This window comes from Anas acuta, chromosome 15 (assembly GCF_963932015.1).
Source record: "Anas acuta chromosome 15, bAnaAcu1.1, whole genome shotgun sequence".
Lineage (NCBI taxonomy): Eukaryota > Metazoa > Chordata > Aves > Anseriformes > Anatidae > Anas > Anas acuta.
Window position 1 is genome coordinate 1,480,071 of NC_088993.1, and position 22,830 is coordinate 1,502,900.

General features: G+C 43.1%; 1 protein-coding gene across 1 annotated transcript in view; it reads left to right on the forward strand.

Moving 5' to 3' along the window:
- The window catches only part of LOC137864973 (uncharacterized), a 97,389-nt gene that overhangs the window by 68,876 nt on the left and 5,683 nt on the right, over positions 1-22,830 (forward strand). The window contains 19 exon segments of the mRNA XM_068699630.1: positions 87-268; positions 5,754-5,902; positions 6,071-6,436; positions 9,952-9,970; positions 10,825-10,944; positions 11,355-11,493; positions 11,646-11,659; positions 11,895-12,062; positions 13,187-13,555; positions 14,501-14,746; positions 15,401-15,455; positions 15,879-16,063; positions 16,636-16,728; positions 17,125-17,218; positions 18,038-18,225; positions 18,919-19,016; positions 19,433-19,617; positions 21,411-21,613; positions 22,109-22,286. Coding sequence (XP_068555731.1) covers positions 87-268; positions 5,754-5,902; positions 6,071-6,436; positions 9,952-9,970; positions 10,825-10,944; positions 11,355-11,493; positions 11,646-11,659; positions 11,895-12,062; positions 13,187-13,555; positions 14,501-14,746; positions 15,401-15,455; positions 15,879-16,063; positions 16,636-16,728; positions 17,125-17,218; positions 18,038-18,225; positions 18,919-19,016; positions 19,433-19,617; positions 21,411-21,613; positions 22,109-22,286 — 3,051 coding nt within the window.

The following is a 22,830-nucleotide window of genomic DNA, read 5'->3' on the forward strand; positions in this document are numbered from 1 at the left end:
TAATGATTCATGGTGAGGAGAACTTACTTGTGTTTTTATTGTTGTTGTTTTTTTTGTTTTGTTTTGTTTTTGTTTTTCCCTTGCAGTGGAGCTTTTCTGTCCTTTTTCCATTACCTTCCCATGGCATGTGAAGGTGAAGTTGTATATGAAGCAATCAACATGCAGTCTTTGGGATGACCTGACCGTCATTTGGAAGGAAAAGGACCAGGTGCAGGAGCCCACAGAAGATATGTGTGGGGGGATTTACAGGAACTATGTCCTGGTTTCAGTTAGAATTAATTTTCTTCCTAGTAGCCCTCTCTCTCTAAGGCAGCTATACCAAAAGCCCACCGGAACCCTTTTGGGTCCTTGCAATATCCTCTTCTAAGATAGTCTATGCCAAGGATACATGGAGCATCCGGGTCAGTCACAATGCGGTGCTTTTCCCACTCATTCCCAGTCAGACTCACTTCAGCCTCCAATACAGTCAACTGCTGAGATCCCCCTGTCACTCCACAAATATAGATGGGCTCTGGTCCTTTATAGCTCGATGGCATTATAGTACATTGTGCACCGGTGTCTACTAAAGCCTTATACTTCTGTGCGCGTGATGTGCCAGGCCATCGAATCCACACAGTCCAATAAACTCGATTGTCCCTTTCCTCCCCCTGGCTGGAGGCAGGGCCCCCCTAATCCTGGTCAGAATCTTCTTCGTTTCTGCGTTTGAAGGACTGTCTGCTGGAAGTTGGAGCAGCAAACTTTTCAGAGAATCCCTTTTTCCCAATTGTTTTCTTTTGCAACTCACGTACCCGTGCCTCTAGGGTTGTGGTAGATTTTCCATCCCATTTTCTCATGTCCTCTCCATGGTCTCGTAAGTAAAACCACAGGGTGGCACGGGGTGAGTACCCACCATATCGTCTTCCTTGTGTAGATGAACGCCTACCCCTGATAGCTGAGACACTGCTCTGTACAGGTGCAGAGGAGAATAATCTCTCTTCAAGTTGGTGAAACTTTTCAGAAAGTGTTTTCTCCCAGGTGTTCTCTTTCGGTCATAGGACACTGGTTGGTTCAGGTGGAGAGGAAGATAGATTCTCTTTAAGTTGGTGGAACTCTTCAGAAAGTTTCTCCACAGCTGAGACACAGGCCTGTAAGGAAGAAGAGAGACTTTCTTTGTACTGCCGGAGTTGTTTAGCCACTTCATCCACTGTGGGTTCCTCATCCTCTTTCCAGGCCATTATTGCCAATGAGCTGGCATATGATGATGGTGCACTCCGTACAAACTTCCGCCACATGGGTCGTGTACACTTGACTTCATCTGGGTCTTTGGATGTTTGTCTGAGGTCTGGATCCTCATAAATCACTTCCCGTATGGCTAATTCCCTCAGGTACTGGATTCCCTTCTCCATAGTGGTCCACTTGCCTGGTAGACATAAAAGTTCTTCCTTGAAGGGATACCTTTCCCTCACAGCTGAGAGGAGATGCCTCCAGAGGCTGGTGGATTGTGCTCCATCTGCAATTGCTTTGTCAATGCCGGCGTCTCGAGCAAGGGATCCCAGCCACTTGGCTTCCCTGCCGTCTAATTCCACACAATTGGCTCCAGAGTCCCAGCACCGGAGCAGCCAGGTGACAAGCTGCTCACCTATACAGCGACCAAAATCTTTTCGCACATCTCGTAGCTCGCGCTCGTTTAGGCTTCAGGTAGTTACTGTTGATTTTTCGACATCCTCATCTTCCTCCTCCTGAATCCTTGATGGCCCAGCGTCGTCGTCATCTTCGTCATCTCTATACCTAGTTTTGGCAGAAGCCTTACCTGGATTGGCAGAAGACTCTCTGCGTTCTAAACGACCTGAATCTCTATACCATTTTTTCACCTTCTCTACAGGGGCAGCTTGCACTGCTACTGCTCGTTTCTCTGACTTTGTTACAGGGTCTGCCACAGGGGTTGGAATACCCTCTGCAGGGTCAACTTGCACTGCTACAGCTCGTTTCTCTGACACGGCCACAGGAGCTGGAGCGGCTGCAGGAGCTGGAGCTGGAGCGGCTGCAGGAGCTGGGACTGGAGCGGCTGCAGGAGCTGGAGCTGGAGCAGTTGCAGGAGCTGGGACTGGAGCGGCTGCAGGAGCTGGGACTGGAGTGGCTGCAGGAGCTGGAGCTGGAGCGGCTGCAGGAGCTGGAACTGGAGCGGCTGCAGGAGCTGGGACTGGAGTGGCTGCAGGAGCTGGAGCTGGAGCGGCTGCAGGAGCTGGAACTGGAGCGGCTGCAGGAGCTGGGACTGGAGTGGCTGCAGGAGCTGGAGCTGGAGCGGCTGCAGGAGCTGGAACTGGAGCGGCTGCAGGAGCTGGGACTGGAGTGGCTGCAGGAGCTGGAGCTGGAGCGGCTGCAGGAACCGGATCTGGAGCGGCTGCTGAGTCCACCGTAGGGGTCACAGTGGCCGTTGGATCTGTCACAGGGCTTGGAGTGGCCGCAGGGTCTGTCACTAAGTTGATAGCAGTATCAATGGCAGCTCGATAGGCATGAGCCAGGCCCCAGCACGTTACAATGATTTGTGTTACTTTGGAACTGCCAGAATCATGACACCTTTTTTTCAACCATTCTGCCAGTTTTTGAGGATTTTGCCATTGTTCAGGGGTGAATTTCCAAAACACTGGGGGTGCCAACTGCTTTAGATGCCTGCCCATATCCACCCATACTCCCTGCCACCCACAACTATACTGCCTCCAGGCAGATCTCCAGATGAGCTTCCTAAGTAGTTGTTTAACTTTAAGCAGAACCTGAAGTGCATTCAGGAGGCAGAACAACAAGACTATGGTAGTCTGAGTATCCCAAGAATATTCAATATCTTGGAGAGCTATTGTGACAAGCTCAGGGGATAAGAGGGTGGTGAAGGAGAAAGGGAGAGTAATCAAGTAAGAAAAAATATCCTCCCCTTTCCCCTCCACAGATTGACTCTCTAATGGAGAAAAACAATAGGTATAATTGCTAATAGTTCCCAAGATACTGTTTCCAAAGTACAGAGTCCACGATGTTACTGAGTATAAATACCAAGTTAGAGTCATGACCAGATATCTTATTGTCTCATAAGCCATTGCTATAACACTCAGTACCATAATGATCTGAAACCAGGGCCCGGAGAGGATAAACAACACTACAGAGAGCAAATACGGAAAATAATGTACTATAATACTCAATTTGGAAAACAGGCGCAGCAGAGTTGAGATTAAAGCAATCAGCATCGTGACAAGTGACTATTAAGCAGGTCTAATCCTTACACCAATTTTAGTTTAACACACTCTGGTCAGATCTGCCGTTATCTCAACCTTTCGGGCCCCACGTTGGGCGCCAAAAAGACTGTCGTGGTTTAACCCGGCCAGCAGCTAAACACCACGCAGCCGTTCACTCACCCTCCCCCCTCCCTCTCTGGGATGGGGGAGAGAAATGGAAAGTGAAGCCCGTGAGTTGAGATAAAGACAGTTTAATAAGACAGGAAAATAATAATAACAAAAATAATAATAACAATAATAATAATAATGATACAATGGTGATAATAGGAAAGTAATAATAATATGTACAAACAAGTGATGCACAATGCAATTGCTCACCACCCGCTGACCGATGCCCAGCCTAACCCCGAGCAGTCCGGCCCCCTCCCCTAGGCTAGCCACCCCTATATATTGTTTAGCATGACGTCAGATGGTATGGAATACCCCTTTGGCTAGTTTGGGTCACCTGTCCCGGGTCTGTCCCCTCCCAGCTCTTACTGCACCCCCAGCCTGCCCGTTGGCAGGGCAGAGCAAAAGGCTGAGATGTCCTTAGCTTAGTATAAGCACTGCTCTGCAACAATTAAAGCATCGGGGTGTTATCAGCACTCTTCTCATCCTAAGCCAAAACACAGCATTCCACCAGCTACTAGGAAGAAAATTAATTCTAACTGAAACCAGGACAAACTATTAAGTTTGTGAATTTTTTTATTTTTAAGGCAGTATTAAACAAGTCAAAGAACTCAAGTAGGAGTTAAACTATACTTCCCAGATGCATAAAATGTTGTGACTATGGAACGTGAGCAAGCCATATACTTGTTGGGAGTATTTTCAGGCCATAGTATTTTGTTTGCATTAACCCCATAGGTTGCTGCATAACCAAAGGTAATAAAATATATATTTTAACTAACTATGCCAACTTACATGTATGTCTGAAATACAGCATCTTGGCTATTACTTTTTTTTTTTTTTTTTCTGAATAATGGAAAGAGAAAAGACAATTGTAGTGGGTTTACGTGGCAAGGTTTTGGTAGCAGGGGGCCATAGGGGTGGTTTCTGTGAGAAGGATCTAGAAGCTGCCCCATGTTTGGTAAGGGCCCCATTGTTTTCCAGAGCTGAGCCAATAAGTAACGTTGTTTTGCGCCTCTGTGAGAGCATATTTAAGACAGGGAAAAAAAACACTGCGACACACAGCAGCTGGGAGAGTGAAGGGAGTGAGAAATGCCCTTGCAGGCACCAAGGTTAGTGTAGAAGGAGGGGGAGAGGTGCTCCAGGCGCCGGAGCAGAAGTCCCCTGCGGCCTGTGGTGAGGACCATGGTGAAGCAGGCTGTCCCCCTGCAGCCCATGGAGTACCACGGTGGAGCAGGGTTCCATGCTGCAGCCCATGGAGGAGACCACGGTGGAGCAGGTGGCCCTGCACTGATGGAGGCTGCCGCCTGTGGAAGACCCCTGCTGGAGCAGATTCTGGGCCGGACCTGTAGCCCGTGGAGAGGAGCCCACGCAGGAGCAGGTGACCTGGCAGGAGCTGCTGCCCGTAGGAGAGCCAGGTTGGAGCGGTTTTCTCCTGGGACCCCACAGCACAGGGGATGAGAGTGACCGAGAAGGAGCGGCAGAGAAGAAGTGCTGTAGGCTGACCATAACCCCCATTCCCCTGCGCCGCTCGGGGGGAGGAGGTGGAAGAGGGTGGATGGGGGGGGAAGGTGCTTTTGGTTTCTTTCCTTTGTTTCTCACTTCTCTAGCTTGTTAGTAATGAGCAATAAATCGTACTATCTTCTTATGCTGAGTCTGTTTTGCCCGTTACAATAATTATTGCATGATTTTCTCATCCTTATCTCAACCCTTGAGCCCTTTTCACATATTTTCTCCCCGTTCCTCTTTGAGGAGGGGGAGTGAGAGAGCGGCTGTGGTGGAGCTCGGCTGCCCACTTGAGCGGAACCACGACAACAACGTGTAAAATGTGTTACCATCAATGTGTTAACATAAATGTGCCTGCAAAAAGAATCAGAATTCCTTTAACAGTATCCATTTACAAAGTGCTAAAATCCCAAATTTTACTTTAGAATTTGTATAGAATGTATTTTTGTGCTACTATTCAAATTACCAAAATATGATACCTTCCAGCAATATTACAGAATTTAGTTCCTGACTCTGCAAATATTTTTGTTTGTGCTTGAATTTGCAACATCTGACTAATCATTCTGAGGCAGTGGAACCCAGTGATTAAAAAAATCATCTAACGATGAGATCAAACTTAGGCCTCAACAAACTTAAGAATGGTTCACCATCTTCATAACAGGCAAAGAACAGTATTACTTTCAGATGTGTCATGTAAGAAATTCAAGTAGCAAGAATGTCCTTATTTAAACATCAATTTGGCTAGCTACTTTAAAAATGATTTTCTTAAGCAGACATCTCAGGAAAAGGTACAGAAATATCTTGCTAGATGTATGTTTGAGGTCAATATATGAGAGGTATTTTATTTCACAAGCTTCTTTTACATCTGTTTATATTGATAAGGTATCAGTGTTATCTTCTCTGAAGTTTGGAAAAGACCTGGTCCGCATGGTGGCAGAGCTCAAGGAGGAGGTGGAGAGGTTGAGGGATATCAGGGAGTGTGAGCGGGAGATAGACTTGTGGAGTAACTCCCTGCAGGGCCTCAAGGAGAGGTACTGAGGTGAGACGCCCCAAATGGGGGTGGACCCCCTGCCCTGTCGCCGTTGGGCAGAGGGAGGGGATCTGGGAGTTGAGGAGGAATGGAAACAGGTCCCTGCTTGACATCGCAGGCGATGCCCTACCCTTCCGGCCCCACCTTCCCAGGTGCCCTTATGCAACAGGTTTGAGGCCCTGGAGCTCGAGAGACTGGTGGGTGAGGAAGAGGTAGCAAGTGTTCCCAGGAGGATGCCTAGGGCAAGGAGGTCGACTCCACACCTCAGGACTGTCTCCACCAAGAGAGACAGGAGGGTTATTGTTGTGGGAGACTCTCTTCTTAGGGGAATAGAGGGCCCTATTTGTCGGCCTGACCCTACCCGTAGGGAAGTCTGCTGCCTCCTTGGGGCCAGGGTCAGGGATGTTGCCAGGAAGCTTCCCAACCTGGTTCACGCCTCCGACTATTATCCTCTCTTGATAGTCCAGGCAGGTAGTGATGATATTGAAGAGAGAAGCCTGAAGGCTATCAAAAGAGAGTTTAGGGAGCTGGGATGGTTAGTGGATGGAGCGGGGTGCAGGTGGTGTTTTCGTCCATACCTACAGTGGCAGGGAGGGGTACAGAGAGGACACAGAAAGCCCACCTGTTAAACACGTGGCTCAGGGGCTGGTGCCAATGCAGAAACCTTGGGTTTTTCGACCATGGGGCACTTTACTCAGCACCCGGCCTGATGGCTGCAGATGTGTCCCTGTCTTTTAGGAGAAAAAGGATCCTGGGCCAGGAGCTGGCAGGGCTCATTGAGAGGGCTTTAAACTAGGTAAGAGGGGGGATGGGGCTGAAGCAAGGATTGTTGGAGCTGTGCCAGGGGGAACAATAGCAAGGCTGGGGGATAGGGCAATGACCCAGCTGAAGTGCATCTACACCAATGCATGCAGCATGGGTAACAAACAGGAGGAGCTGGAAGCCATCGTGCGGCAGGCAGGCTACGACTTGGTTGCCATCACAGAGACGTGGTGGGACCAGTCTCATGACTGGAGTGCTGCAATGCCTGGCTATAAGCTCTTCAGAAGGGACAGGCAGCACAGAAGGGGTGGCGGTGTGGCTCTCTATATTAGAGAGTCTTTCAATGTTGTAGAACTCGAGGCTGGGAATGACAAGGTCAAGTCCCTTTGGGTTAGGATCGGCAGGGACAACAAGGCTAGCGTCATGGTTGGGGTCTGTTATAGACCGCCGAACCAGGATGAGGAGATGGATGAGGAGTTCTACAGGCAGCTGACAGAAGTTGCGAAATCTTCAGCGCTTGTTCTCATGGGGGACTTCAACTTCCCTGACGTATCCTGGAAGCATAACACAGCCCAGAGAAAGCAGTCTAGGAGGTTTCTGGAGAGCGTGGAAGATAGCTTCCTAACGCAGCTGGTTAGTGAGCCTACCAGGGGTGGCGCCCCGCTAGACCTTCTCTTCACAAACAGAGAAGGAATGGTGGAGGATGTGGTGGTCAGAAACTGTCTTGGGCAGAGTGACCATGAAATGGTGGAGTTCACTATTCTTGGCAAGGCCAGGAAGGGGACCAGTAAAACTGCTGTATTGGACTTCCGGAGGGCTGACTTTGTGCTGCTCAGGACACTGGTTGGTAGAGTCCCTTGGGAGGCGGTTCTGAAGGGCAGAGCAGTCCAGGAAGGCTGGGCGCTCTACAAGAGGGAAATCTTAATGGCGCAGGAACGGTCTGTCCCCACGTGCTCAAATACGAGCTGGCGGGGAAGAAGACTGGCCTGGCTCAACAGAGAATTGTGGCTTCAGATAAGGAGAAAAATGAGGGTTTATAATCTTTGGAAAAGTGGGCAGGCCACTCGGGAGGACTATAAGGATGTTGCGAGGCAGTGCAGGGACAAAATTAGGAAGGCCAAAGCTCATCTGGAGCTCAATCTGGCTACTGCCTTTAAAGACAACAAAAAAATGTTTTTACAAATACATCAATGCAAAACGGAGGACTAAGGAGAATCTCCATTCTTTACTGGATGCAGTGGGAAACTTAGTTACAAGAGATGAGGAAAAGGATGAGGTGCTTAATGCCTTCTTCGCCTCAGTCTTTAGCGGCAATACCGGTTGTCCTCTGGATACCCAAAACCCTGAGCTGGTGGAAGGGATGGGGAGCAGGATGTGGTCCTCACCATCCGCGAAGAACTGGTTGGCGACCTGCTACAGCACTTGGATGTGCACAAGTCGATGGGGCCGGATGGGATCCACCCAAGGGGACTGAGAGAACTGGCAGAGGAGCTGGCCAAGCCACTTTCCTCATTTATCAGCAGTCCTGGCTATCGGGGGAGGTCCCAGTTGACTGGCAGCTAGCAAATGTGACGCCCATCTACAAGAAGGGCCGGAGGGCAGACCCGGGGAACTACAGGCCTGTCAGTTTGACCTCAGTGCCAGGAAAGCTCACGGAGCAGATTCTCTTGAGAGTCATCACGCAGCACTTGCAGGGCAAGCAGGCGATCAGGCCCAGTCAGCATGGGTTTATGAAAGGCAGGTCCTGCTTGACGAACCTGATCTCCTTCTATGACAAAGTGATGCGCTGGGTGGATGAGGGAAAGGCTGTGGATGTGGTCTACCTTGACTTCAGTAAGGCTTTTGACACCGTCTCCCACAGCATTCTCCTCAAGAAACTGGCTGCTTGTGGCTTGGACTGGTGCACGCTTCGTTGGGTTGGAAACTGGCTGGATGGCCGGGCCCAAAGAGTCGTGGTAAATGGAGTCAAGTCCAGTTGGAGGCCGGTCACTAGTGGCGTTTCCCAGGGCTCGGTGCTGGGGTCGGTCCTATTTAATATCTTCATCGATGATCTGGACAAGGGCATTGAGTGCACCCTCATTAGGTTTGCAGATGACACCATGCTAGGTGCGTGTGTCGATCTGCTCGAGGGTAGGAAGGCTCTGCAGGAGGATCTGGATAGGCTGCACCGATGGGCTGAGGTCAACTGCATGAAGTTCAACAAGGCCAAGTGCCTGGTCCTGCACCTGGGGCGCAATAACCCCAAGCAGAGCTAGAGGCTGGGAGATGAGTGGTTGGAGAGCTGCCAGGCAGAGAAGGACCTGGGAGTAATGGTGGACAGTCGGCTGAGTATGAGCCAGCAGTGTGCTCAGGTGGCCAAGAAGGCCAACAGCATCCTGGCTTGTATCAGAACCAGTGTGACCAGCAGGGCTAGGGAGGTGATCGTCCCCCTGTACTCGGCTCTGGTGAGGCCACACCTCGAGTACTGTGTTCAGTTTTGGGCCCCTCGCTACAAGAAGGACATAGAGGTGCTTGAGCGGGTCCAGAGAAGGGCGACGAAGCTGGTGAGGGGCCTGGAGAACAAGTCCTACGAGGAGCAGCTGAGGGAGCTGGGCTTGTTCAGACTGGAGAAAAGGAAGCTCAGGGGTGATCTTATTGCTCTTTACAGATACCTTAAAGGAGGCTGTAGCGAGGTGGGGGTTGGCCTGTTCTCCCACGTGCCTGGTGACAGGACCAGGGGGAATGGGCTTAAGTTGCACCAGGGGAGTTTTAGGTTAGATGTTAGGAAGAACTTCTTTACTGAAAGGGTTTTTAGGCATTGGAACAGGCTGCCCAGGGGCGTGGTGGAGTCACCATCCCTGGAAGTCTTTAAAAGACGTTTAGATGTAGAGCTTAGGGATATGGTTTAGTGGGGACTGTTTGTGTTAGGTTAGAGGTTGGACTTGATGATCTTGAGGTCTCTTCCAACCTAGAAATTCTTTGATTCTGTGATTGTGTGAATTACAAAGCCACTGTTGCCCACCCATTTAATTACACTTTGAGACTACTGGAGATTCATTTCCTGTCTGAAAGAAGAGCCAGAAAGTACAACCACCAGGTGAGATAATGTGTAAGGGCTACAAAATACAAAGCTGAAATACTGTATTGACTGTTAGTGTTCTTTTCATCTCAAAGAATTGCAGAACCTGATATCATCTCAAAAAACTGAAAAAGCACAAAGTGGTATCATCTACTTGTGTTCAAAACACGAGTGTTATTTCCATTTGTAAGCATAACTGTTGCTAGCTGACAGTATCTGTCTTGCCTTAGCATTGACCCACTTTGGATGGTAAGAAGCCAGAAACACACAAGAGCCAACCTAGCAACGAAGTAAGGCAAATTTTGATGAACAAACTCCCATTCTTACAAACAAATAAATAAGCCAGAAAATAAGGCAGAAACCATTTGATAAGGTTTTTTGTTTTGGTTGGTGTTTTTTTTTTTTTTCTTTTTTTCTGATAACCTAAATTTCAGTACCATTAGGAAATTGCAACACAAGTGTGAAAATGTGTGAGACCAGAAAGGCTTTAAACTAAGATTGTTATTTATGCTTGCAAAGCATGAAGGGGGCAAAAAGGTGAAGAACTCCTCAAATCATCCTTCAAGTTCAAAGATGACAGAATGCTTTTTTATCTGAACATTGTATGCATAATGCAGCACCTGTATGGCATGGGCCTGGACACTTCAGTTGCTGAGGCTGAAGACTTTCTGCTCAGTAACAAGCTGCACACTGTGCAATGTTCTGTTTGTTCATGTGAAATATTTTGGTTGTCATAGTCATGCCACTGAGAGCTCTCAGTAAGTCAGTATGTCTCAAATGTCATTTTCAGTGTAATAAATTCTTTTGTAATGTCATTACCCCACTGTTACCATCAATTGCTCTGCATGATGGACCAAATGCAGCTTTCTGAGAAAATAACAGAAAAGCTTCTGTTGCTTCAGTTGTAAAAGAGCAGTTTCTCTGTGTATTTTGCTAAGGCCTTCAGCTTCCAGACCACATACAGTTCAATGGAGACCTAACACTAGCAGTTTTAATTGTGTTGCTTTTTTTCTCCACTGGATGGAGATCATTCTGCTACATTGCCATGAAGGCTCTTCTGCTAGTTCTAGTCCTGCTTCACTAGACAAATCCTTGTCTTCTAGTTTCAGCTGCAGCTAACGTGCAATGGTGGGCAGCCTACTGACATCCAACTGACCCTGGAGGATAAATCAAGGACAAATATCACTGCCTGGAATGGGTGTGTGTCAGGCTCTTCAAGACAGGTATGAATCTTTGAGTCAAAGAAGGATAGGATGTAACTGATACTATTTGTCTGTTTCAGAATGATTTTTTTCTCCACCTGTTATTATACGAAAACCTTTTAACTTTTTTTTTTTTTTTTTTTTTTTTCCCTGCCGCTGCCTCAGAGGAAGAAAAATAAAAGCTCTGAAGAATTCTGTTTCATGTTGCCAGGTATTTTTGTACTTGGGATGCAGTTTTTCCCCAGTACAGAATCATCAACCTCTTAGAGACTAATAATAGATATAAAGATAGTTTATAGATATAAACTGTTCAAGGCTTCTCACAAGGATGTATTTTGCCCAGAAAGTGTAGTCCTCTAGAAAGGCCAATAATACTGAACACTTTTTTTTTTTTTAATTACTAATGTCTTTTTTTTTTTTCCCTCTTCCAGCTTCAAGGAATATTAAGTATAGAACACCTTCATGCATGTGGGTCTCTAGAAGAAACATCAGCATCATTTAAGGAATATCTAGATCTGAACTGGGATGACAAAAAGTTCAAACACAATTTAACTTATGAGGTAAAAGAAGGCTGGTGTATCTGCTAACTCACCACATTTTTTCATGGAAGTTGTTCTTGAAGGATGGAAATTTTGAATGGCTTTTAATAAAGCTTATGTAAAGCACCATGTTCTATGAAATACCACTATTTCATTTTACCTTCTATATTTTTCTCTCCATAGGAAGAAAAATGAATGTAGCATAAGTAAGAAAAATTGAGTTCTTATAAGCCATACACCTCAACATAAACCTGTTGAGTTAATTCAGTAGGATGGGGCCTAACAACTGTGCTGATACACCAAAACATTGCCAGGTGGAAATGTTATGTAAAAACACTGAATCTGAAGTTGAGAGCTCAGGCAAAAGGGTCACTGAGGAGTGTCTAAAGTTCTGTTTTCATATTTTTACTCTGTTTTCTTGTTTAATTGCAGAAAAATCAATTCTTATATCCTGATAAATTTCAGTTAGAAGCTGTTATGGAAAACATTTTCCTGACTTCATGCACCAAACAGAATATTCTGGGTAAAATAGAAACAAACTATTCATCTTACCTGGATTATTACATGAGCTTTGATTTCTGCAACATTCCAAATGTAAGTCTCACATAATCATAATGAACCTACTTCACTTTAAACTTAATTTCTGGTTTGGAGACTGGATTTTCCTCAGCTGCAGTTTTTCACAAGTATTTCCTTACTTATGTAATTTAAAAAACCATAAATAAACAACGCATTTTGATGGACCGCAGAGAAAGGTTATGTTTGCCACTGTAGTGTTACTTCTTCTTAGTGTTACTTCTTGGGTGGTTGGACCCAATGATATTTTGAGGTCCCTTCCAACCCCTACAATTCTGTGATTCTATAATTCTTTTTCTGTAGGCCCTATTATGGTTGTAAACATTCCCGTCCTCTATGTTCTTTCTTTTCTATTCCTCTCTCAAAGGTCTTTTAAAAAATTTCATGTTTCTGCAGAATACTAAAAAAGGCTCATGCATGATCAAAAATGAAACTAGGCCTTACCCTGTAGTTAAGTTTACTTTTTTTTTTTTTTTAATGTCTGCTTTGCTGGTAGTGACGGACTTTTGAACCTTATAGTTGTCATTTATTTTTATATTACTCAGACAAATAGAAAACGCTTCCATGACCTTGCTTAGGTGCAAGTTCTGACCCCAAATTGCCCATAGGTAGTCACAACAATAAAAATATTTGAACTTGCAAGACATGTGGTCCTTCTTTCCAGTTGCTAGTGGCTAAAACACATCTCAGTTTCCTCATTTACTGTCCGAGCATGTCACACTCATTCAGGAATGAGAAACAGCTGCCAAATTCTGATGCCAGTGAAAAACTTTTTCCAAGATGAAGATGTGTTACTGCTTGTTTATTATGGGGAAAATGTATATATGCATCACTTTAAAATCAGGTGTATATTTATTTTTTGGATCCTTTTCTTCAAAATATCTACATAGGGTAGCTGAGAAGCAAAAAGGCAAACATAAATTTGTTTTTAATATGGTTTTAACAGAATTCAGTTACAGTACAGCTGTTCATCGTCTGAGATTGTAATAAGTGAATATGCATTATTGTACCACAAAAACTGAAGATGTAATGAAGTAAGCACTGTGAGGAGGAGGCTGTGTTGATTTCTGAAACTGCAAGTTTTGTTAATAACTACATTGTGTAATTTCATGAGAATGCCAACACCCATGTACAGCCTCTTATGACTATATGAAGAGCCCATTTCTTTGACGGAATTAAGTTTTAACACCTTCTTTGGTTATACTTTGCTAATTATTTTCTCTGGAAAACACCAGCTCAACAAAGGAGACATCATTTTGCAATCAGAGAGCAGATTCCACTTTTCTGATCATGGGACAGATGAGGGATTGATTGGATTATCCTTAAAAAATTGGACCACAGCTGATGTGAAAAAGTATTCTCTGGAAACTGAAGTGAGTTTTTATCTTATTTTATTGGTAGTGGATTTGTGGGGGTTTTGTTTCCTAAAGACCTACTGCCATCTATCTTCCAAAGTGCTCAGGTGCAGCCAGTGGCTTGTAAAACAGCAGGAAAGTACAGACAATATACAGCATTCCTGATTTCTTCAGTTCTATTTTTAAAGGAGCAGTTATGCAATGTACAAGCAGTACTATCAAGACAGAAAGGAAGGAAACAACATTAGTTACCTGCAGAGCTCAGTGACAAATGTAATAAGTGTATATCAACTGGAGTACATAATTTTTTCAGAAGCTGTGTGTTGTTGTAGCTCACTTTCTTCAGCATGATTGGGTTGTTTGGTAAGGCATGTAAAATCACCATAGCAAAAACAAAAAACCAAACCAAACAAACAAACAAACAAAAAAGAACTAAGATTCAAAGCATGATTTGCCAGGAAGAAAAAAAAAAAAAAAGAAAAAAAAAAAAAAAAAGAATTGGCCTTCTTAAAAAAAAAAGCACAGAACAACTAATACAATGCTCATCTTGAGACGAATCTCTTCCTCTTTCTCTGTTCTGCTCTTTCTCTACTCTTAATTTTCTGTGATATGAATAACATAAACAAGCTGATGGTAGCAAAAGAGTGGGACGGAGGAGTGATGTCCAAACTCTTCATTAGGAAGAATGTGGGTAGTTAGTCATAATTAACTGAGAGAATAGGCCATTCTTTAAAAAATTATCATGATTTAATAAGTAACAGGCTAAGACAAATGCTACATAATTTTTCACTCTCTCTAAACTTGCTCTGCTTAGCCTTTCTCTATTCCTTGTTTTGGAATAAATGGAACAAATTAGCAGCCTTACAGGGAATTGACTGTCAGAGTATGTTTCTTTCATTGCTACCATTAAAGGATTGTCCACAAGCCTGGTCATTCAGCTCTTGAGCCAATCATCCTCATGCTTGTGCCTCTCTCAGTAACTCCTATGTAAGTGGATAAGCATTGGGAAACACTTTCCTTACAACTTACTTCCCCTTCTGTGGAAAGCACTGATAGTTGGGCATCATCTCTGAACATGGCTTCATTAATTCTGTGTGGTGGCTTTGAACAAATGTGTTTTTCCTTTATGGCTGCATTTTATTAAAAGGCTCTGAAGACACTTGGCTAGGCCTGACAGGAACTGCTACTTCCTCAGCTGTTCAGAGCCAAATCCTGGTGGAGGGGATTATTGATCAAAAAGAGAAAGTAAAAGTAGCTGCTTCTAAAGGAAAGGAGTGTTTGCAGTACTACGTGGGGTATTTGAAAGGTATGTACCTTCAGAGCTACCAATGGTATGAAGAAGCAGGAGGAAAGGTTGTGTCTTAGTTTCTAGGGCCAAGCTAGCTTCAGTTTCATGGCAATCCAAAGCTATGGTCTTTCACATGATGAAAAGCTGAAGTTTAGTACTTGTTACACAGAGGTCACTTTGGTGGAGACTTTTGTATGAGTACTGCCCAGGGAAGGATTATAACAGTGACTGAAGGTAGGATTCGTTTCACTTTGATTTAGCCATCTTAAAATTGTGTGCCTCATTTAAGATAGTCATTATATTCCAATTTCAGTGAATGGAAAGAGAGAGGCACTTTTAAGCGGTTGGCTCAACCCCCATGCTGAAACAGATGTATGAAATCACCCTCTGCAGGTCTTCCAATCAGACATCATTAGTTCTGACTGACCAGAGAGAAGAAACAGGGCTGTTATCTCAGACTGTGCTTGGCTTTTGGATGACTGAAGTTAGTTGAAACGAGACCTGCTGCAAGTGCTTCCTGTTGTGACTTATCCACCTTTTGGACTGTATTAGATTTATTTATGTGCAAACCAGGCAGATTTGGTGGTGTGATAGTTGCCTCAAACCCATTTTGGTGACTATCCCAGTCCTAGTTTCTGTTACAGATTTGCCTGCACACACTTCTGTTCACATGTTTCTGCAATGTAAATTTCTCTCATGGTCATGTCCTCACTTGTAAGTGCTGTGATCCATTTGTGATGAAGACCATTAGTTTATGGATTGTTGAGGTCACAAGTTTGTAGAAGTAATTCAGCTCAAGTCTCTATACCCAGATTCTGTGCACACCTCTCCATCTGTTTCTGCTTATTAGTACTTGGGCAGAAACAACTTACATGTGTGATGGGTAGTTGACTGATAATCTTTAATTTATCACTTTTAAACTTCAGCAACAAAGCATAGTGGAAGACTAAAGATTAAAAAAAAAAGAAAAAGCCTGTGAATTACTGTCTGAGAGGATTATTTTGCTTTATAGTAATTAATTGCTTTCCTTTCAGTAGCAACTCTGTACTTCTAAAGCATTCCCAGCATTTTTTTTCTCCCATGAATATCTAACACTCAGATACTGATTTATCGGCTAAGTAATTAAAAAGCTGTCTTTGAAACAATGTCTGTCTGTGTTGTTCCTGTAAATGAAGTGCTCTCTTTTAATTCTCCAAGGGGATCTGGAAGAAGGAATGGAAGTCAGTGCTTGTACTGATGGGCAACAGATGGCTGCCATTAATAGCTATCTTAACATTAATGATGAAAGGCAAGAAAACGTGGGACAAATTACTCTGACAGCTGTTAATGAAAGCTTAAATTTTCTGGTTCATGGATGTGGGGATCCAGTTCTTAAGGCTGAGGTAAGAACCTTCAGTGGCAGTTAATTGTGGTGTGGCTTTTCCAGAATAGTGTTTAATCTTTCAGTTGTAGCATCTTCTAGGCAGGCTTCTGTTGTGAGTTTTGGTGAGTAACCAGGGGAATGTTGGTTTAAATTTTTAATTCATAATAATATTATTTTACAATTTGATGTGAAAAGATACCATGTTGAGAATTAAATAGTTCAGCTACACCTAGAAAGCATAGAAAATATAGTACCCTCTCTTAAAAGGTCTATTCTGTGAAGAGGGTAAGTAATGTGAGAACAACACTAATTTGCCAGGAGTGCTCAGCACATTGGTTACAAAACTGGGATTAGAATTCTAATAGGGTTTCGCATACCTACTGCTTGGAGGAGGCTTTACATGTTTTCATCCTTAGACTCTTCTGATTTCATTTCTAACCATTGAATAATGCAAAAGTAATTTCCCCTAAGAAATGGGAGGTCACTGTGGATTTTTGCTGTTGTTGAAACTATCACAAAATTTAAGTGATTTAGACCCAGTACAAGCAATTCTATATCATAAATTCAAAGTATTTGTTCATCTTCTCATAGGACAAAATTAATGAAATTGGGAACATTCTCAAAGCCAGACTGATTGAGAAGATAAAGAAGCTTGATGGATATATCTGGAGACTCAGGAGATCAGTAAGCACCTGCACAGCATTTGTGATAGTATCATGAAATGTTCATTCAGTGTTAATAAAGAATCATTAGGTTGTATACAGCTGTTTTGGTTTGCTCAAACATTTAAATGCCTAATCTGGTGCTAAACTGGAATTCATACATTGGCAAAAAGAACATTTCTTGGTCAAGACCTTATATCTCTGCACCTAACACTGAGAAGTTCAGAATTGCCTTGGAATGGAGTTAAAGTTTTGCTTGTGATCACTGTGTATTTTGATAGTTCTTCTTTTTTGGGAACCACTCCAGGTGCAGCGAATCTATTTTCTGTCTGAAGCAGTTGGCTGGCCTTCAATAGCCTCACAAAAGATAGCAGGATTCTTCCACAGTGTGGGTAGAGCTTTTACCCAAGTGTGGTAGCAAAGTGGAATCAAGCAGATACTAAGAAGCAAGCTCCCACTTTACCTGAAAAAAATTCAAGACGCTGTCCAGCAAATGCAGAATGAATTGCAAAGTAAGTAAAACCATGCAAAGCAAGGAGAAAAACTGCACAGGTCAATGACAGTGCAGGGGAGTGGGAGGGAAGGAGTATAAAAGTTGTTGAACTGCAGATATTTCTATTTTGATCTAGCAAAAGTAGTGACCTTTGCTCTTACATATTACGGAGAAGGAGCCTTGATGCAGTCAGCTCTAAGTAACCCCAGTGTGGCCATCCTTCTAATGAAATCACTGACGAAGCATTCTCGTGGTCAAGAGTCTGGATTCAGTCAGATGAGAACAAGACCTAATTCCTTAAGCTGAAGCAGTTATGGTTCCCTGGCAAGCATTCCCTCCCAAAGGGCTGTTCATATCCATCCTTGAGTTTTGAATGCTTGTACTAATCAGATTTCACTTGACCTGTTGTTTTCAAATCTATCTAGTAGCCAATATTTCTGGGTTATGGCCCATATTGAAACCATTGAGAAACATGGTCAGCCATAATTATCTGTGAGATCCTTCAGTTTTCAAAATAAGAGTAACATCTCATTTTGAAACATCTGACACTAGACTCTTTCCACTCAAAAATCAGATTTAGTTGATACACCTAATATAAGTGGAACAGGGTTACAGCTAAATGCCTGCTTTGGTTTTTCATGACACAGTGTCCACACACACACGCAGATGTGAAATATGCCTAACTGCCTTGAAGATAAAGCTGCCTTTTCCTGTTTTCTGTGTCCCTCCTTCACTTATGTTGGAAGATGCAAGGATTTAAAATTAAAAACCAAATCACTCTTGGTTATCACTTTGTAACACATTATTTAAGGATTGTTTCATGTAATGTTTGTTTCAGACCCATTAGCAACTTTGAAAGATGCCTACTATGATGTAACCTTAAAGCCACTGGATGAAGTTTGGCAGGAGAAGACAGAAGAGTACATGAAAAAAGTCCAGGCATTTTTGCCCAGGATTATAAAAGATGTTTGGCTAATGGAGCCAATCCAGATGACATTAAGGACTGTTAAAATAGGCTTGGATATGGTTGGTATAAATAATTTATTAATTTTTAATATTTTGAAGGAAAAGGCTTACAAATTTAAGTCTTAGCTTTGAACTGTGGATACACAAAAATACTTAATATTTTTATTTATGGAAATTCTGTGGTTATCTTTCTACATAAGAAGCTTATGCACAGCTAGTGTACTGTTCCTGAAATATCTAACTTGCTTTGACAGTAGTGCTTCAGTAGGACAACAGGAGAAGGATTTGCTTTACTGGTTTGGTTCAAATCAACAGCAGTGAACTGCTGCCATCCATGTAGCTTTTGCATTTTCTGTACAGAGAGGAGGGACTGCGATTGTACAAACAATTTTGGACTCCTGTAGTTGAAATGATAAAGGACATATCATGACACAAATTTATATTAAGAAAGATATCAATCCCTTTGTAAGCCCCTGTAGCACATTAACTCAGTGAAGTATTGGTGTACAATAAGTAATGTTCTTTTAGGAAAGATATATATTTCTATCCACTTTTTTTTTGCTGGAACAACTAAAGTCTGTCTTCTGGATACTAACCACTAAATGACAAGGTGCTGTCAGGCGAGTGATAAATGCAAGAGAGGTTAAAGTGCAATTTCTCTGATTGTTGCTTTAAAACTCATTATCAAGTATTGACCCCACACCAAAGCTGTACAGAAGAGTTTTGTAATCTCCTTTTCTGGCTCTCCAGTAGACCACACAGCAGATGCTCAGGTGGGCAGAGGCCATGGTTTCTAGAGCTGTGAGCAAGATCTGGAAGCCCTTACACAACCTTTACAGTTTTTCAGCCAGGTAATTGTTTTTCTTTGGAGGACTTCTGCTGCTGGGTACCATTCTAAATGGATATATGTGTTAATCTTATATGTTAATCTTCATATTAGCTTATATGCTTCAGGCTGAAGATAGCAACCTGCCCATTCTCTTCTGTGGGCACATCATATCATGATGTTTATGTTTGTTGTCTACTAGGATAGCCTGCATTTCAAAAGAAACTACCCAGCAGCAAACAAAATAGCAATAGCTATGATAACTTGGCCTTATATGGCATGTTTTTTTTTGTCAGTCTTAGTAATTGTACATCTTTGTTTTGCTATTCTAACCAGACTACAGTTCTTATGAATATTTCACTTCCACATTTCTAATATAGCAACTGCATTTCATCGGTTTAGCAGTTAAGGAGCACATGTTGTTTTGCTTGTATTCTGCAGGAACTGTTCAGTGGCAGTGAAACTGCCAGTACTTCCTAAAGCATACTGTTCTCTGGATCTGGCAAATATTACTAATTACCTCATTGAAGAAAAGCTAATGAGGCCTCTCAAAGATCTCTACAACATCAACATGGTTGCAGAGTATTATAGATTCAAACAAAGGATGATGGAGAGTCCCTTTGAACGTAAGCCCTTTCAAAGTGATGCTTTTGGTTTTTAGCTGGGTCAATTTCCAATTCATTCTAGTCTGCAAATCCTATCTGGAATAGTGGTTTACATAGAGATGCTCACTAATTTATAATTTTCCTTTAAACTTCTTTATATACACTATTTCTTCTAAAACAGTGATTGTATGTATGTCACATCGTGGCTAAAACTGTCATGCAAGAAATGCTCCTCTACTTAACAGTCATGCAAATTTTGCAACTCTTCACATTTCCTACTGTTGAGACTATAAATCAACACGTGGCATTTAGAATCATAGACTGGTTTGGGTTGGAAGAGACCTTAAAGATCATTTAATTCCAATATGTCTGCAGGGACCCCTCCCACCAGACCAGGTTGCCCAAAGTCCTATCCAGCCTGGCATTGAACACCTCCAGGGATGGGACACCACAGCTTCTCTGGGTAACCTGTTCCAGTGCCTCACCACCCTAATAGTAAAGTTCTCCTTGATACCTAATTTAAATGTACCTTCTTTTAGTTTAAAGCCATTATCCCTTTCACTACACTCCCTGATACAGTCTTATCTATATGCTCTTGTGATTTGATTCTCCAGTTCAATGCTAGTCATAGAACGATTTGGGTTGGAAGATCATCTAATTCCAACTCCCCTGCCATGGGCAGGGACACTTCCCACTAGATGAGGTTGCTGAAAGCCCCATCCTGCCTGGTCTTGAACAATTCCAGGGATGGGACATCTACAGCTTCTCTGGGCAACCTGTGCCTCACCACCCTCACAGTAAAGAATTTCTTCCTTATATCTAGGAAGAAATCAGTATCAATTCAATCTATATCTACCTTTTTTTAGTTTAAAACCATTACCCTTTGTCCCCTCACTGCACCCCTTGACAAAGAGTCCCTCCCCAGATTAACTGTAGCCTCCGTTAAGTACTGGAAGGCTACTATAAGGTCTCCCCAGAGCCTTCTCCAGGCTGAACAACCCCAGCTCTCTCAGCTGTCTGCACAGGAGAGGTACTCCAGCCCCTCAGTATTCTTCATGGCCTTCTTCTGGGCTTGTATATAGGTATCACCATATCCTTCTTGTGCCAGGGGCCCCAGAGCTGAATGCAGTCATACCTTTTGACCCTGGGCCTTCTCATGGAGGCTTTGTACTCTGAATTGGGCAACATCACTTCTGCTGAATCTAGGATGAAAAAACAGCTCTACCAAATCTTGAGCAGCAGTATTGCCTGAAAAGCACTGCTAAATACTAAAAGACTGCATTAACAGTCCCAACCGTCCCTTGTAGATACTGGATCTTCCAGAAAGACATTTTCAATGTCTCCCTTCCAGTAAGCAGACACAATGGCGGGGATTGAGAGTGGGTCTTAGTGACCAAAGAGTCTAAGTAATATATCAGGAGTGTTTCTGGACTGCAACAGTGTTTGATACTCTGTTTTGTCAGGGTATTTTTTGATACAGAATATTCTTGTTCTTTCCTGTATAGGTATGTGTATGTGGGGGAGGGGAATGGGGTGCTATGATTATCAAGTAGCATGACTGTAAATCAAGGTGAGCTTTGAATCCTAACTCATATTTGTCTAAACTTTAGGGCACTCACTTGGCTTTATAATGAAAAATAAATCATTAGATCATTTTCTTTCCTGGAGAAATTTTTGTTGCAGAGCAACTTTTGACTAATTAAAATGTAATAATAGCTTGGAAAATTCTTTTATGAGTAAACTTGTGAGAAGCTGGTCATGTTGCAATATGCAAGCAGCAGCACTGACATTTCTTCTGAAATATCTTTATCTAGATCATGCTATGTTAATGGGTAACAGGCACGTTATGACTTTTGATGGAAAAATTTATGATTTGGCAACAAAATGCAGCGTTTTTCTTGCCAAGGATTTTCTTCACAATACTTTCACTATTATACTAAATGAGGAAATCCGTGATCCACGATCGCTGTATGTGGTGATGAACCAGAGCGTGATCAATATCTATCCAAGACTGAAGGTATGATGGCACAGTCAAACATTGTTCCTTTCTAGACCAGATATTATCTTCCACCCCTGCCCTCAAAAAGTCTTCAAAGTATTAAAGCTCCAAACATAGATGAAAACATTTCTTGGACATAAGTACCAGGAAGTGCACTGATCATTAATCAGGAAATAACTCCCCAAACCAAAATCACTTTTAAATCAGGGGCTGCCTCTTTTCTCTCTTGGTACTTAGGAGAGAGGCTTGGTGAACTTTTCAGCTTTTCTCTTACCTGGTCTAAGAGAATAGCAGTTAAAGGGTCTGATGGACAAACTGGGCCCACAGCCTCAGTATACATGGGAGGCTGTATGCTTTCCTGCTCTCTCAGAAGATTAACACAACCCAATTCTTATTTCCTCACTCTGAGCTAAGCAAAATTGACACCACCTAACCTGCAAACACAGTCTGAGCATGCCTTTCCTTGGACTTCCATTGTGGCATATTTGAAATTGCATTTTCACTTTAAAACAGATGTCTAAAGTATCTGTGGTAGAGAACTGCCAAGGACTGGATCAATCCCTTGAAAAGAGTACCAGTGATTCAAGGAAAGAAACCAACAAAATAGAAATATCTGATCACAAAGGAGTTTCTGTCTCTTGTGACTTTCAGTATGATCTCTGTACTGTCACTCTGGCTGGATGGCACCATGGTGAGTATGGTCAGCTTGCCAGCTGTATTTTTCTGTACCTCTGGAGTGTCCTCACCTGTATGGGGGTTGTCTTTCCTTTCCTTCTCCCCATTCATTTATATAAGCCCAGGAAATGGCATTCAGCATTCCCAGTTATTATCAAATAAAATACTATATATTTTATAATATATACATATTATATATATACATATAATTATATTAATGATTAATAATGTATTATTATATATATCTACTTTTTGGAGTTCTGCTATGCTATACTTTTAGAGTTCAAGATGGAACTTGGTGGAAGAAGTAAGGCTAAAAGCAGGATTGCAACCCTGGACTTTCGGAGACCCAACTTCGACCACTTCTGGGACCTGCTTGGGAGTATCTCACGGGCTAGGCTGTTAGAGGGCAAGGGTGCATGTGAAAGCTGGGCTACATTTAAACAGCACTTCTTCCAAGCTCAGGATCGGTGCATCCCTAAGAGTAGGAAATTGAGGAAGAGGGGCAGGAAACCTGCGTGGATGAGCAAGGAGATCATTGATAAGATCAAAAGGAAGAG